The sequence below is a fragment of the Dysidea avara genome, chromosome 4 (genome assembly GCF_963678975.1).
Source record: "Dysidea avara chromosome 4, odDysAvar1.4, whole genome shotgun sequence".
Classification (NCBI taxonomy): Eukaryota; Metazoa; Porifera; class Demospongiae; order Dictyoceratida; family Dysideidae; genus Dysidea; species Dysidea avara.
Genome location: NC_089275.1, coordinates 31,161,003 through 31,179,111, shown reverse-complemented (window position 1 = coordinate 31,179,111; position 18,109 = coordinate 31,161,003). Strand labels below are relative to the sequence as shown.

Below are 18,109 nucleotides of genomic sequence, written 5' to 3'. Positions count from 1 at the left end.
AATTCAGTATGATTACCAGATTTGTACCAAACTATCACAACACTGTAAATGTAAAAAAAAAGAAATCTTCTCAATTTTAATATCAAAAGTTGCTCAAAAGTCTATAGAACATTACTGAATTACTATAAGACACAGAAATGAGTTGAAAACCTTGATTTTTGATTTTTTGATTTATGCCAAAAGATCTTTTCTTGATATTACTAATGTGGAAAAAAGATCAGAATGGAGCTGTCCATGACTTCAATGGTAAATTTGTTTGAAGCACCAAATTCACCTGAATCGTCGTTATCAAGCTTTTTTGCCATTAACCTACCATCACAGCTATTTCTTTGCCGCCACCTTGGATTTCACATATTTTTTCACCCTAGCTTTGTGGAGGGCCACACCCTTTTTTCACCACTTTCCTGTTTTAGTATAGATTAGAGTTACATGATCAAGATACTCTGATAGAGCAGTCGGCCTCACTGATTTGCTGTCATGCCTATTGGTTAAACCACCTATGCAAACTACATTGTCAGGTAAGGTACAAACTTCAGTAATGTTATGAGAATCTGTTTAAATATCACCTGCACCATCAAAGTTACGTACATTACATATACCCCCTCCCCCCCCGTATTTTGAGCTCTTCATGCTTGTTACTTTTCCATTTGACTATTTAAACTTGGATTTCTTGTGGTGAATGCCAGATATTTTGAGTAATGTGTAATGTACTCACTTTATGATTCACATTTTGTGGAGTGGAAAACTTTGGTGAGAAACTACTAGAATTTGTATATCATACAATGCACCTACATATCAAAATAATTATCAACATTAGTAAGTTATCGAAAAAGCTCACTACAATTGAACATTATAGGTAAGCACTCCTACCACAAAGGTGACAGTAGCACTTGGTTGAGATAAAGCTTGAGTCTATAATTATTTAAATATTAGAGATGAGTGACTTTACCCAGTAGAGGTAATCACAAACTTCATTTTACCCAGTAAAGTAACCACAGGCCTTATTTACTCAGTAAGGTAACCACAGATGCCAGTGAAGGTAGCCAGAGAAATTGAAGTAGCCACAACAGCAAGAAGTTACTAGTAACCACAGACTGCGTTTTACTCAATAGAGGTGACCATTGTTCAAATTGGGTAGTATGGTATTCATAACTTTAAAACACAAATAGAGGTAACAGGTAAAGAAGTGTCTGCTGAATATCTGTTTTAGGCCAATGATGAGAGTTTTAGCCATACAGCACATACGTAGGATAGTGCGGTATTTAATCATTTAAAACAATAGTTTGCTTTAATGTGGAACACCTGGACTCAATAGGAAACTTGTTTACAACTAAAATGAGACCCACAGTAATACCATTAATCTCTTGTGGACAGTTAGTATTCAACACATCAGTAAACACCAAGGGAAACAATGCAATTGTAAGCCAATTGTAACAGAGAAATTTCACTCAGGTACTCCTGTCACTGTACATAGCTACATATGTAGCAGGGGATTAAACCATCGTGATAACTGGTTAATACTTGAAAAAGTCGTGGTCTTCGCCATATTACATCCCGCCTTGTAGACCTAGACAGCTATGCTGGCACTAGCTATTTGCATTGCTGCCATTCTAGTGCATCTCTAAACCCTCAAATACAATAATTTTATCAGCTTTGAAAACCTCTATCATGCTCCATATAGCTTGCCATGACCTAAATCCTTTTGCTTACTGAAATGTCCTTGTTGTTTATGATGGAAACTCTCTATACTGCTTCTACATCACACTTATAGTTGGTACGCATTCACCTGAACCCCAGCCAAATATAGTAATATCAAAGAAGTGAACATGTGTTCACTCCCAATTGTTTTGTACAGGAACAAGCATGTTTTCATGTTGCAAACATGTTTGCGTGCCTGAATCGTCCATACTAAATGTATGGGATATTTTTAAGCCTCATAACTCACTTGTTTTTGCCCGTATCAAAGCACTTTTTTGATTAACAGTTCTGGCATTTAAAGGGCTTCACAGCACTACTAAATGTTTGGGCAGCTGGCCCATGTAACAAGAGTTATTAACAAGAAATGAAGGCTCAGGTGAATGCGAACAGACTATAGAATGCCATAATATGTATCTTCAAGGATTAATTGTCTTGGCTGTGCGTCAGTAATTATTGATGTCACCTCAGATTTTAAATCCTTGAAGTATGAGTGTCCAACTATCTATAGTACTCAGAGACCTGCCACACTGCCTTCAAGTAAAATAACGAAAATGGCTTATAAGAGGGCTGATCTTCATGAGTGCTTAATATAGTCCATAAATAGCTAGAATCGAGTCTTACTGTATTGCAGGCTTAGAACTTTGTTCAAATGAGTGTTTGGACAGACATGCTTTCGCACAGTCTGCAGATGCACAATTTTCCCAAACCAACTCTAGGAAAACAGGAAAGTGGCTGTGGGCACGTGTCTGATTTAAAAAGCTGGGACCTTCAAAATAACAAATAAGAACATACTGTAGTTTAGAAAAGCAGAGGTAGTAGTCAAAGCCAAGTTGACCAGTGGTTATACTACAATGGAATATTGACCTTGAAATCTACAAACAATTCCTCAAAAGTCAGAATCAGCTTTGATTTTACACTTTAAAAGCATTTTATGTTTTAATGTATAATATAAATTAAACATGCAATCTAACCATCCTCCAATGTTGATGTTGTACTGTTAGAAGCTGGACCACAACCAGCAATAGTACATGGTCTAACTGAGAATGTATAGTTGGTAAATGGTAGTAGTGATGTTAGTGTGGTATTCAAGGACATGTCAGTAGTAGTGACGCTCATCATCATCACATTCACCGATCCAACCAGTTGATATGAGATAAGGTAATAGATCACTATTCCATTGGTAACATCTGGAGGACTAGCCAGTAATACTGCAGATCTCTCTGTTGTCTCCACCATAAAGACTGTGACTGCTTCTGGAACTAAATGGCATTAATGCATTAAAGCAAAGACATCAGGAGAAATGTGCCTTAAATATGCTATCTAATACTAGTAAATTTACAGGTTGCAACAAAAAACTGTGAGTGCCATAATAAACAGATTCACAAATCATTTAGTAATTGCCTATCAAATTATTGACTGCTTTATGGAATATTTTAGTGGGTGTGACTATTCCATTAGTATCTTCATCAGTTAGGAAAAATATCCAGCAATGATGTAGGAGCAGTGTCTCAGTGTAAAATCTAACCAACATAGTGATGATGGCCTTTTTTGTTTTCATTCCCAAATACAATTCTGCTCCCCTACTGTATACTTTCCTGCTGAACTACTGTATGTAGCTATACAGGTACCACATTAACATAGAGATGTACTATATGTATTAGGGATATTAAATTTCCTAATTATATACAGCTGAATCAGCAAAACATTTTCTCCTGTTGTATGCAATATTAATCACATAATGATGGTTTATCAACAGCAGCTGGTACCAGTGTTGTGCTCAGAGGAGGTTTGCCATGCACCCTATAATGTATTGTCGTACATGTGTGATTGCACAATAAAACATGGCACTTGAAAATAATAATATTTTGAAATCTTTTGTCAAAATCAAAAGATGTAACTATGCATAATGTAGCATTTTGTTCTTAGGATAGCAATTGAATAGTTGAAAGAAGGGTTCAGTGAGCAGTGATACATGGACATTCAACTAGCACATTGGAATACTGAGGAGTCAGCACTCAAATGGGTTTTAATTAATTAAAAATTTCTTTGCTCCTAACGGATCACCTTATACGGCTAAAAGTACAGCAGTAAAATAAGCTACAGTACATACAAATACTGGAATACATATTATTAACATACTTCCCTGTTGTGTCACAAATGAAGTTGAGATTGAATTGCTACTACCTCCAAGTGTTACTGCTACCACAGTGAATCTGTAACCAGTGTATGCATTTAGACCATAAATGGTAACATCAAGATCTGTTGTAACTCCACTAGTTATCAAGGTGTTTGTTCTTGTAAGTCTAATAGAATACGAATAGGAGACATCGCCATTGGGTTGTGTAGGTGGCAGCCACATTAGTGTTACATAAGTTACACTAGGAATAGCTCTCAAATTTCTTGCAGTGGAAGGAGCTGTAAGTAAAAGATATATATGCAGCTATGTAAACTATTAAACAAGACACACGGTAGTGTGTCGTGCGGCCCAAGAAGCCGGCGCGTAACACCCGTGAGTATATTGACAGGAAGAAAGAAAACACAATTTTCGCACCTCCATAGCTCTGTGCTTCCTTGATGAAACAAGACGATTGTTGCTGTGGACATGCCCTCCAACTTCAGCACTCGACGTTCCAAATTTGAGCGAAATCGCTTCACGCGTTCCCGAGATATGCGACTTCAAAAATTGGCTTAGTTTCTTCGTTTTTTCTTCTTATTTTTCTTCCTCTTGTCGCACACTTACAAAAACTTCTATAAAACGCGAACGCCATATCCGCTTGCCTTGAAATTTGGCACACTGAAGGGAGGTATAAAGAGCATCTCTGTACCAACTGTGGATGGAATACGATAAACAGGCAAAGAGTTATGAGCGATTATTCACTAAAAATAACATCAATATGTTGTCACGCCTACAGGGTAAACCGCGTATGGAAAGAAGCTGAAAATCGGTGGGTGAATAGGTTAGCTATTGAACCTCAAACCTTTTGTGGTTTGAAAGAAATCGAGCTAAAAATCAGGAAGATACAATGAAAAAACCAACAGTGTGTAACAATGATGCAATCGAGATTAGCTAATAAAAAACGACTGCTTGCCACGCCTACCAGATAAACCGCTTGTGATCATGTCTTGAAAATCCTTGTACAGATGGAGTAATCATCTTAGAAAGGCTCATCAATGGTGTAGAAGAATCAGACTAAAAGCCACGGAGTTATAACACGAAATCCAACTTGGTGCAGCAAGTGCGAGATCGAGATACTCTAATAGAGCAGTCATCCTAATAGAGCAGTCACCCTGAGGAGAATTCAAGAGATCAGCTAGAAACAAGAAACCTGTATAGAGATCAGCTACACACAAGTCACCCTGTAGAGAGATCAGCTAGAAGAAGTTACCTTGTAGGGAGTTCATGCAACTATGGAAAGAGATAGTTCAGCTAGAAGAAATCACCTTGTAGAGTTCAGCTACAAAGAAACCACCATGTAGAGAGTTCAGCTACAAACACATCGCCCTGTAGAGAGATCAATAGAAGAAGTTACCTTGTAGAGAGTTCAGCTACAAAGAAACCATCATGTAGAGAGTTCAGCTACAAACAAATCTCCCTGTAGACAGATTAGCTAGAAGAAGTTACCTTGTAGAGAGTTCAGCTACAAAGAAACCATCATGTAGAGAGTTCAGCTACAAACAAATCTCCCTGTAGACAGATTAGCTAGAAGAAGTTACCTTGTAGAGAGTTCAGCTACAAAGAAACCATCATGTAGAGAGTTCAGCTACAAACAAATCTCCCTGTAGAGAGATTAGCTAGAAGAAGTTACCTTGTAGAGAGTTCAGCTACAAAGAAACCATTCTGTAAAGAGCTCAGCTGCAAACAAATCACCTGTACAGAATTCAGCTACAAACAAATCACCCTGTAGAGAGATCAGCTAGAAGAAGTTACCTTGTAGATCGTTCAGCTACAAACAATTCACCCTGTAGAGAGAGCATCTAGAAGAAGTCACTTTGTAGAGTGTTCAGTTACAAAGAAACCACCATAGAGATTTCTGTAATCAATATATGTATTATATATATATAATTTGTACATTTACTGATAAAATATTTAAAGTACACCTTCTTCTTCCTGTGGTAAAGAAAAAAAAATAGGTTTAAAAAGTCCCAAAGCCGGCCATTGTGGTATACAAATACAAAAAGAAATGAAATCTAATCCAAAACAGTCAAGCTGTAAAAAAAGTGTACGGCCCTCAAAAAGGCTATGGTGAAAAAAGATGTGAAATCCACGGTGGCGGCCAAGAAATGGCTGTGATGGTAGGTTAATGGTAAAAATTTTAATAATGACAATTCAGGTGAATTTTGTGCCAAGACCAAGCAGCACAAAAATTCACCTGAATTGTTGTTATTAAAATTTGTACCATTAACCTACTATCACAGCCATTTCTTGGCCGCCACCTTGGATTTCACATCTTTTTTCACCATAGCCTTTTTGAGGGCCGCACACTTTTTTTACAGCTTGGCTGTTTTGGATTAGATAGAATTAACATGCAAGTGAAAGAAAAAAACAGAAATTTTACATTTGAGTAGGGATAACAGGTAAAATACATGTAAGCAACAAAACAAGGGAGAGGTCATCTACCCCTTCAGCTATACGAGTTGGCACCTAATCCCTACTTCAGTCATAGCCAGGAATTAATAGTATAGATGCAGGTGTAGATAAAAAAAGCAATGAAACTAGGAAGGTCATTTTCAGTTATACTACTGTAGTTGACATACGATTCCTACTTCAGATTGTCTATGACCAAATTAGGAATTATATGTCAACTAGAAGAGCTGCAGGTATTGATGACCTCTCTTGTTTCATTACTTTTTTTTATCTATGATCCCTATTCAAATGTAAGACTTCTAATTATTTCTTACACTTGTTTTCAACTTTTTTTTTGAAGAAACTTACTTCTTTACCATTGAATACAGAAACAGAGGAAAGAAGCCATGGTGCCACACACATTAATAGTTGAGTAAATGTGCACCCCAATTATTAATGACTGAAATTCGAAGTCTCATTCTGCTACTTTTTCAGTTATGCCCATTATAAATGAAGAAAACTATGAGAAGTGCCTGTGTAATTAATCTAGTAATTATGATTGAAAGCACACCCTGGTTATCAATTGTGCAGTGGCCATTTCATTTCAGTTCCAGCTATGTTCCACCCAATTTACAGCATTAAAAATGAAGAGCAGTATGAGTAGCACTTTTGTAAGCAATCCAGTTACATTATGGAAAATAAAACACAGAAGCCATGCTGCAAGTTACCACCGATTAACACTTATGCGGTAGTGCAGAAGAAATGAGACACAAAGGAGGACAAAGGTAGGTACATGACATGTATATTGTAGCTGCTATGGTTGATGAAAAGGCTGAAGCAATACAGAACAGTGAAGAAATCAAGCCTGTAGCTTTACCCATAGTCAAGTTATGCTTGGTCGGAGGCATCAGGCAATCAGCAGGCAGGCAGTCAGTCAGTCAGTTACAATAGCAGAAAACTCAGTTTAATAATTTTTAAAATCTTGTTGGAAGGGTTCGTCATTTTGAAGACATCCTTGGGTTTGGTTATGCCTAAACAATACTGCCAAACTGTTATAAAGAAAAAGTGAAGCTGGTTTTTGGTAGATATTAGTATTCTTGGACAAGAAAACCCAAACCTCCATGATCCCTATACAGTACTACCATACCATAATATTATGATATTACTCACAATTTTTCTGTGACAATAAATATATCATAGTACTGTATACATATTAGGGATCATGGAGTTTTGGGTTTTCTGGTCAAAATTATCAAAGCTTCACAATACCATCCTGCAGTACTTTAGGTATAACCAAGCCCAAAGTGCATTCAGTATGACTCTAAATGCTTCTAATAGATAGTCACGAAATAAAAAAAGAATTATTCAATGGAATTTTCTACTGACTAACTGCCTGCTTGTCTGATGCTTTTAGGCAAGATTAACTTGATAACAGCTAAGGTTATGGTCTTGATTTTTTTACTGTTTGACATCAATTCGTCCCGAGACATGCTTTTTGGTATACTGCAATATGTACAATGCATGCATTTTGAACTTGTCCTCCCTTGTGTTCCATTTCTTTTTGCTGACAGCTGAAGGTGTTGATTTGTGGTAGCGCAATGAATGGCTTCCCTACATTTGTAAATGGAAATCGTCCATGTTTTCCATGGTGATAGGATTGATTGCAGAGGTGTTTCAAATACTGCTATTTGTTTGTAACGCTGTGTAACAGGCTGAAAAGAGGTAAAAGCAAAGTGTAATGGCTACTTCACTTTCAAGTCAGCAATTCATAGTTGGGGTGCACAAACTTTCCGTATTTTTCGTTGTGACTGATTGATTGATTGCAGAGGCACTTCTCCTACTGTTCTTTGTTGTAGTGCTGTGTGACAGGCTAAACATAGCTGAAAGTGAAGCATAATGGTCACTTCACTTTTGAATCAGTAATTGATAACTAGGACATGCATTTAGATGAAAAAATAATCCTGACGCCATCCTTTCTTTTGATGCGGTAAGCACAAATTCACCATTCACAATATTGTTACAAAAAAGTTAACAAACAAGTATAAGGAAAACTAGGAATTTTAAATTTGATTAGCGATCATAGAAAAAAGTCGGGAAACAAGGGAGGTCACCTACACCTGCAGATGTACTAGAGAACATTTTAAAAATTCCTAATTTTCCTTATACTTGTGTACATATGTACCTGTTGCATTGGTCCGTACTGTTACTCTATCACTAGCTTCACTTGGTGCTACAGTAACTGCTAACACATACAATGTGTAATTAGTGAAGGGGTCGAGTCCTGACACTAATAGTGAAATAGAGCCAACATTTATACCACTACCAATATCCTGTCCCATTCCTGATGAGGTCACATCACTAGTGTTCACTTCCATCACCTCCATGCCATCACTACTACCATACACTACAGTGTAATAGCGTAGGATCCCATTAGTGATACTGGGTGGATCCCAGGTGACCTCTACTGTAGTAGAATTGACTGCCAAAGCTAAAACATTCTGAGGTGGGTTGGGTGCTGTAAAGACACAAAGAAATACATGTAGTGACACTTACATTACAATAATAAATACTACCATATATGTTCTACTGTATATACTCACAGGAATTAAATATCCACTTGTACAGGCTACCCATTACTTTTTATTTCTATGATCCCTACTTGACCTTAAAATTCCAAAATTTTCCTTGTACTTGTTTGTTTCAAACAGTGCCAGACACAAATGGCACAGTACATTAAATTACAGGTAACCCAAGAATCTTTACACCGTATCTTCATCCTTTTTACACTATACAAATTAATAGATTTCCCATCACTGCAGTGATACTTTTCAAAAAGAATAAAAAATAAAGTGATTGATTTTAATATAAGTTACCTCTGAAAGTTACCCACTGTTAATGGTTTGTATGTACATACGTACAGTGCCTTACAGATAGTAATCAGAAAGGAAATCATTCATAAAGCAGTACACAGATTTCACTGCAACTGTGTGATAATTCTACTGAGGGAATGTTGTATTTTAGTACTCAATGTTATTCTATCAATGCTAACTTCAAAAGCCAAGCACATAATGAGCATACAAGATGAAGCATGTTTATCCAGTATATAGACTCTAGTATACAGTAACTCATGATTCCAACATTTATTTAACCACCTTAGAAGATGAACATACCTAAGGTGTGTATTCCATAGCTTGGGATGAAGTACTTGCTGAGCCCCTGTGTGTTTTTGAGCTTCTGTGTGTTTTTGAGCCCATGGATATGTAGTAAGACTTTTTAAAAAGTGCGATTAAAAGTTCAAATGTGGTGGGTGAAAATTACTGTAATGATGTTAATATCAATCATTTTTATAGTAAGTACTGCTATATATTTTGTTATTAATAAGTAATAGACAATATACATCTTTGCAGTGATTACTTGGTTGAAGTATTTGATTCCAACTGTCATTTGTGACTGTCTCTGGGAAAATTGGTCTTATTGCCCATTTATAAGTATCGAGAAACACCATTTTAAAATATTCAGAGTGTTGTAGCTTGCCAATGGTGGTAGCTAAGCATACCTAATTTTCACATGTTTTATAACAATTTATTACCTTCCAGATCATCATTGAAGAAGTAGTCAACAGCTACGTTTCCTTCCATTTTAGATAGTTTTTTAACCAAGGTTGGCTATACAGGAGAGCTCCAAAAGGGGTGGGAGGCAGGGGGCCTGGAAGGTGGGAAAAGTGCTGTCTAAATTTTGAAGAGTAACGTTTTGGGATGAATTAGGCTAACTTATGGGCAATTCATGGAACAAAACTGGCTAAAATGAAAGGAAATTTACAGCACAGGTCATTGTCCAATACCACGGAGCTGTACAGCCACACACAGCCACCTCCTGGTTAGCCAGGGCTCCATGAAGACCCCAAACCACTTGTACGGCTTGCCACTGTGCTTGGGAAAAGCAGCTAGCAAAAGCAGACCACCTTACTCTGGTTGACTGTGACAGTGAAATTTGATAGTGCATTCATAAAACTTTGTGTTTGTGTGAAAAAAAACAAAAACAAAACAACTTCCTGATAAGACCAGTTTTCGCAGACCCAGTCACGTTTGTTGAATGGATTAACATTTTTTACAGTTTGGTGCTACATGTATGGTGGCAATTTACTAACCATCTTCCAATGTCCTCACTGTACTTGTAGCATTATCACCTGCTCCAGCACTAGTGTTAGCATAAATGACCAATGTGTACTCTGTGTACTTGTTGAGATTATTAATTGTGTCTTCAAATGTGCTATCATTATATGTTATCGTAACAGTGTTACTATTATCAGTATGAGAGTAGATCACAGTGTAGCCTACTATAATCCCATTAGTGACTGATGGAGAATTCCATGATAATTCTATCATTGTAGAAGTTGTAGCATGTGCTAGGAAGTTGGTAGGAGCTTCTGGAACTATAGCACATACGACGTACCAATGTAATTACACAAGTGATAAAAGAAATATCTTACCATCTTCATCAGTTCTCACACGTATTTCAACACTTGATATTCCAACATGGACAAAATTAGGTCTCTCATTTTGGTCACCAAAGGAGAATGCTCTAACACGAAAGCCATAGTAGGTGAATGGTGTCAACCCTGACACTATAGTAGTCTGGTTACTAGTATCATCAGTAGTGTTTAAGGTGATGTTTAGCATCATCATCTCATTATCTGCTATTGATGAATAGAGAATGGAGTAACCTCTGATCTCACCATTTGATGACTCGGGATATTGCCATGATAACTCTACTGTAGTTGAACTAAGTGCCATCACCATAAATCCTACTGGTGGGGATGAACCTATGATGTTAGTAAACAGTAACTATTGTATATGCAGGGCTATGACAGTAACTACAGTACCGTTCAAATGTAAGGTTGCACTCGCTTGCACCGCTTGATTGCGAGTGATTAAAACGCTTACTAATTAAAGGGTATGGCACCTGTTTCCTTCATGAGTATTCATCTCATACAAAACAGAATGAATACTCGCAAAGAAAACAGGTGCCACTTCCTTTAATTAATGAGTTTTTTTAATCACTCGCAATCGAGTGGTGCAAGCGAATGCGACGTTATGTTTGAGCAGTACTATACAACAGCTATGTTACAGTATCACTACACCACAATGTATGCAGTGAATGTATAATTAGGTTGAAACATAGATATCCAATTGTCACAAAATGTACAGTGTACCATCACACATAAGGGGGAGAAACCATCATGATTATGATGAATGTGTACAAAAAAAAGAGACGAGTATGTAAATCCTCAGACTAACATGTGACCACAGATCTGATCGTGGTCATGGCAAGGAAAAAAAAGTGTAACTACATGCATATGTACATACATACATACAGCAAAAAATATAAGGTAACTACAACACACTGTAAAACATCTCTAGAATGACTTCAAGTTTTCAGTACCTTATAACAGTGACCGGATCTGCGAAAACACGACATAATGGTGCAAGCCTAAATTTTCAGTATGGGCTATTGATTGTAATGTGTAAAATATTTACGTAATTGAAAAAAATTTACAAAATTTGTAAACGCTTTATTCTTTATGAAAAAAGGTGCAATGATACAAACATGGATACCATGTTATTCACCTACTCAAGAGGGGTTCAAAAATCTTTGTTTCGTAGCAGTAGCCTAAAGGATATGTGAGTTATGGGTGCTTGTTTACGTCATGTCAAAGCGGTCGTATGCGATCGATTTTCTTCACTGATTTCATCTCTGTATGTAGTGAAGAAAGGTAGTAGTAGAAAAAACTCACATGTAATGGACTCCCCTATTCATGGCGAACACGATAGTGCAAGTTGAACTCTGTACTAGATTGCGTTTGTAAGTTACAGTCATTTTTGTAAGCACTTGTAATTTATTTTCCCAATATTTGATGTACAAATCAATCTTTCTGTTGCTGCTACTTTGTAGGGCTGTAACTCCAAAAGTTGCTGGCATACAAGGCTAAAACTTGGCCAGAGCATGCGCTTGGCTAAGTAGATTATTAATGTTCAATAATAAAGAATTTGAAAAATGCGCCGGCTTTTGCAGATCTGGTCACATATAGCTACATAACAACCACAGCAGTGGTGAGTCTATGCTGTTAGCATTTTAAAATAAAACACTGAGCTGTATACATACAGTACTATAATACCAAGTATATAATCTAATTTAAGGCTACCGAATAATTCTTACTGTATGGATCAGTTAGAATACTGAAGGTATTAGTCAATTCTCCAGCTCCAATTCTAGTATATGCCCTTACAGCCACACTATACACTGTGAAGGGATCTAGTCCACCAATAATAACTTGATAAGAAGTGTTTGTGGTCACATCAACTGGTATACTAATAGCATCTGTATCAAGTATGTTACCAACAGAGTAGAGGATTTCATATGATGTGATAATTCCATTGGTTACATCTGGTTCAGACCAACTGACAACTATTGCTGTAGAGTTGATCTCATCCACAAATAGACTACCAGGAGGACCAGGTGCTGTAAAACAGTAATTTTAATAACATTAAAAAATCAATCAGTTTTTGTGTTGATACAAGTAACGTGGTTTGCTTAGTGAATGACAATTATTATACACTACACCTATTAAAAGCATTGAAAAACCAAGCAGTACTGTACTTGGAAATGTGAAAGAAGTGCAAAAAGAGTCATACTAATAAAACAGTTATCCATATACCCAATAAATGGAGAACTGTAACATAGTGGTTACATGTGTTTGGCTGTATGAATAATTGACAAAAGGTATGGTTAAAAAGAATGATTTTAAATGTGAAACAATGGAGTGGCTTTAGGAACGCTCATAATAGACATCGTTAACAAGCCTGATAGTCTAAATTCTTAATTCACTGTTTACAGGGAATACAGTACGTATGATTGCACAGGCAATATTACAGTCTAAATTTACAAGAATTACCACCAAATTGTAACGTACTATCTTCATTAGTTGTTACACTAACAATTACACTACCATCACCCTCAGCAACAGTAGTGGCAAACACTTGAAACTGATAAGTAGTGAATTTCTCCAACATGTTAATGATAATTGAAGTGTTGACAGTGTAGGTATTATCAGCCACACCTCCAGTAGTTAACTCAATACGATATGATCTCACAATACCATTCGGTGTTGTTGGTGGTTGCCAAGTTACCATAATAGATGTGGAACTGATATTATGTGCTGTGACTTGTACTGGAGCACTTGGAGCTAGGAAGAACATTTCTATGATAATACTATTGGATTGGAATACTGACCATTTCCTGATTGCAACAAAGTTCTTGTATTATGCATTTTAATTAAACAAAGTCAATTCACAAGGCATAGAACTAAACATTCCAAAGTTAGTGATATTCAGTCCCTTACAGATAATCTGTAATTAATATCTAATCCAAAACAGCCAAGCTGTAAAAAAAGTGTGCGGCCCTCAGAAAGGCTATGGTGAAAAAAGATGTGAAATCCAAGGTGGCGGCCAAGAAATGGCTGTGATGTTAGGTTAATGGTAAAAATTTTAATAAGGACAATTCAGGTGAATTTTTGTGCCGCTTCACAAAATTTACCTAAATTGTCATTATTAAAATTTTTACCATTAACCTACCATCACAGCCATTTCTTGGCCGCCACCTTGGATTTCACATCTTTTTTCACCATAGCCTTTCTGAGGGCCGCACACTTTTTTTACAGCTTGGCTGTTTTGGATTAGATTTCATTTCTTTTTGTATTTGTATACCCCAAAGCCGGCCTATGGCCAGCTTTGGGACTTTTTTAACCTATGTTTTTTTCTTTACTACAGGAAGAAGAAAAGATAAAGTAGATGTACTTTAAATATTTTACCAGTAAATGTACAAATTATATATTATACTGTATAATACATATGTGACCGGATTTGCGAAAAGGGGTCTTCCACACACATCCAATTTGCCAACTTTGACAATTGATAACTTCAGATTGGAAAGAGCTATTGCCTTGAATTTTTGACAGTGGTGAGCACCACTATAGCTGAATACATGGTGAAAGTTTCAGGTTAATATGTTACTGGAACACTGAGTTATGGTCTCCAACGTTTACGGAATTGGATGTGTGTGGAAGACCCCTTTTTGCAAATCCGGTCACATATATTGATTACAGAAATCTCCATGGTGGTTTCTTTGTAACTGAACACTCTACAAGGTGACTTCTTCTAATTGCTCTCTCAACAGGGTGAATTGTTTGTAGCTGAACGATCTACAAGGTAACTTCTTCTAGCTGATCTCTCTACAGGGTGATGTATTTGTAGCTGAATTCTGTATAGCCGATTTGTTTGCAGCTGAGCTCTTTACAGAATGGTTTCTTTGTAGCTGAACTCTCTAAAAGGTAACTTCTTCTAACTGATCTTTCTACAGGGCAATTTGTTTCTGGCAGAATTTTCTACAGAGTGATTTCTTTGCAGCTGAACTCTCTACATGGTGGTTTCTTTGTAGCTGAACTCTCTACAAGGTAATTTCTTCTAGCTGATCTCTCTACGGGGAGATTTGTTTGTAGCTGAACTATCTACAAGGTAACTTCTTATAGCTGATCTCTCTACAGGGTGATCTGTTCGTAGTTGAATTCTGTACAGGTGATTTGTTTGCAGCTGAGCTCTTTACAAAATGGTTTCTTTGTAGCTGAACTTTCTCCAAGGTAACTTCTTCTAACTGATCTTTCTACAGGGTGATTTGATTGTAGCTGAACTATCTACAAGGTAATTTCTTCTAGCTGATCTCTCTACAGGGTGATTTGTTTGTAGCTGAATTCTGTACAAGTGATTTGTTTGCAGCTGAGCTCTTTACAGAATAGTTTCTTTGTAGCTGAACTCTCTACAGGGTGATTTGTTTGTAGCTGAAATCCCTACAAGGTAACTTCTTCTAGCTGATCTTTCTACAGGGCGATTTGTTTGTAGCTGAAATCTCTACAGGGTGTTTGTTTGCAGCTGAATTCTCTACATGGTGGTTTCTTTATAGCTGAACTCTCTACAAGGTGACTTCTTCTAGCTGATCTCTCCACAGGGTGATTTGTTTGTAGCTGAACTCTCTACAGGTGATTTGTTTGTAGCTGAACTCTCTACAAGGCGATACTTCTAGGTGATCTCTCTACAGGATTCCTTGTTTCTAACTGAACTCTCAACAGGGTGATCTGTTCATAGCTGAACTTTCTACTGGGTGATTTGTTTGCAGCTGAACTCTCTAATGGTGGTTTCTTTGTAGCTGAACTCTCTACAACGTGACTTCTTCTAGCTGAACTCTCTACAAGGTGACTTGTTTCTAGCTGATCTCTCTACAGGGTGACCTGAACTCTCTACAGGTGATTTGTTTGTAGCTGAACTCTCTACATGGTGGTTTCGTTGTAGCTGAACTCTCTACATGGTAACTTCTTCTAGCTGATCTTTTTACACTGCATATTTGTTTGTAGCTGAGTTCTCTACAGGGTGATTTGTTTGCAGCTGAACTCTCTACATGGGAGTTTCATTGTAGCTGAACTCTCTACAATGTGACTTCTTCTAGCTGAACTCTCTACAGGGTGACTTGTTTCTAGCTGAACTCTCTATAGGTGATTTGTTTGCAGCTGAACTCTCTACATGGTGGTTTCTTTGTAGCTGAACTCTCTACAAGGTAACTTCTTCTAGCCGATCTTTCTACAAGGTGATTGAGTTTTTTGCAGCTGAACTCTTTACATGGTGGTTGCTTTGTAGCTGAACTCTCTAAAAGGTGACTTCTTCTAGCTGAACTCTCTACAGGATGATTTGTTTGCAGCTGAACTCTCTACGTGGTAGTTTCTTTGTAGCTGAACTCTCTACAATGTGACTTCTTCTAGCTGAACTCTCTACAGGGTGACTTGTTTTTAGCTGATCTCTCTACAGGGTGACTTGTTTCTAGCTGAACTCTCTACAGGTGATTTGTTTGCAGCTGAACTCTCTACATGGTGGTTTCTTTGTAGCTGAACTCTCTACAAGGTAACTTCTTATAGCTGATCTTTCTACAGGGTGATTTGTTTGTAGCTGAATTCTCTACAGGGTGATTTATTTGCAGCTTAACTCTCTACAAGGTGACTTCTTCTAGCTGAACTCTCAACAGAGTGATTGATTTTTTTTGCAGCTGAACTCTCTACATGGTGGTTTCTTTGTAACTGAACTCTCTACAGGGTGATTTGTTTGTAGCTGAACTCTCTACAGGGTGATTTGTTTGTAGCTGAACTCTCTACAGGGTGATCTGTTCATAGCTGAACTCCCTATAAGGTAACTTCTTCTAGCTAATCTTTCTACAGGGCGATTTGTTTGTAGCTGAGTTCTCTACAGGGTGATTTGTTTGCAGCTGAACTCTACATGGTAGTTTCTTTGTAGCTCTACAATGTGACTTCTTCTAGCTGAACTCTCTACAAGGTGACTTGTTTCTAGCTGATCTCTCTACAGGGTGACTTGTTTCTAGCTGAACTCTCTACAGGTGATTTGTTTGCAGCTGAACTCTCTACATGGTTTATTTCTTTGTAACTGAACTCCCTGCAAAGTGACTTCTTCTAGCTGATCTCTCTACAGGGAGATTTGTTTGTAGCTGAACTCTCTACATGATGGTTTCTTTGTAGCTGAACTCTCTACAAGGTGATTTCTTCTATAGCTGATCTCTCTACAGGGTGATTTGTTTGTAGTTGAACTCTCTACATGATAGTTTCTTTGTAGCTGAACTCTCTACAAGGTGATTTCTTCTATAGCTGATCTTTCTACAGGGTGATTTGTTTGTACCTGAACTATCTACATGATGGTTTCTTTGTAGCTGAACTCTCTACAAGGCAACTTCTTCTAGCTGATCTCTCTACAGGACAATTTGTTTGTACCTGAACTCTCACATGATTGTTTCTTTGAAGCTGAACTCTCTACAAGATGATTTCTTCTAGCTGAACTTTCTACAGGGTGATTTGTTTGTAGCAGAACTCTCTACAAGGAAACTTCTTCTAGCTGATCTCTCTACAGGGAGATTTGATTGTAGCTGAACTCTCTATACATGATTTGTTTGCGGCTGAATTCTCTACATGATGGTTTCTTTGTAGCTGAACTCTCTACAAGGTAACTTCTTCTAGCTGATCTCTTTACAGGGTGAATTGTTTGTAGCTGAACGATCTACAAGGTAACTTCTTCTAACTGATCTCTCTACAGGGTGATTTGTCTGTAGCTGAACTCTCTACAAGGAAACCTCTTTTAACTGAGCTCTGTACAGGGTGAATTGTTTGTAGCTGAACTATCTACAAGGTAACTTCTTCTAGCTGATCTCTCTACAGGGTGATTTGTTTGTAGCTGAATTCTGTATAGGTGATTTGTTTGCAGCTGAGCTCTTTACACAATGGTTTCTTTGTAGCTGAACTCTCTACAAGGTAACTTCTTCTAGCTGATGTATCTACAGGGTCACTAGTTTGTAGCTGAATTCTCTACATGGTGGTTTCTTTGTAACTGAACTATCTACAAGGTGACATCTTCTAGCTGATCTTTCAACAGGGTGATTTGTTTGTAACTGAACTCTCTACAAGAAAACTTCTTCTAACTGATGTCTGAACAGGGTGAATTGTTTGTAGCTGAACTCTCTACAGGGTGATTTGTTTGTAGCTGATCTCTGTACAGGTTACTTATTTCTAACTGATCTCTTGAATTCTGTTCAGGGTGACTGCTCTATTAGGATGACTGCTCTATTAGAGTATCTCGATCTCGCACTTGCTACACCAACTTGGATTTCGTGTTATAACTCCGTGGCTTTAAGTCTGATTCTTCTACACCATTGAAGAGCCTTTCTAAGATGATAACTCCATCTGTACAG

General features: G+C 37.4%; 1 protein-coding gene across 1 annotated transcript in view; it reads right to left on the bottom strand.

The window, feature by feature from the left end:
- LOC136253752 (phosphatidylinositol phosphatase PTPRQ-like) overlaps positions 1-13,518 on the bottom strand; it is a 48,519-nt gene extending 35,001 nt beyond the window's left edge. The window contains exons 1-7 of the mRNA XM_066046411.1: positions 13,233-13,518; positions 12,479-12,781; positions 10,752-11,084; positions 10,410-10,694; positions 8,445-8,777; positions 3,838-4,113; positions 2,670-2,957 (exon numbers count right to left, since the gene is read on the bottom strand). Coding sequence (XP_065902483.1) covers positions 2,670-2,957; positions 3,838-4,113; positions 8,445-8,777; positions 10,410-10,694; positions 10,752-11,084; positions 12,479-12,781; positions 13,233-13,518 — 2,104 coding nt within the window. The remainder of the gene's footprint in view (positions 1-2,669; positions 2,958-3,837; positions 4,114-8,444; positions 8,778-10,409; positions 10,695-10,751; positions 11,085-12,478; positions 12,782-13,232) is intronic.
- Between the last annotated feature and the right edge of the window lie 4,591 nt (positions 13,519-18,109).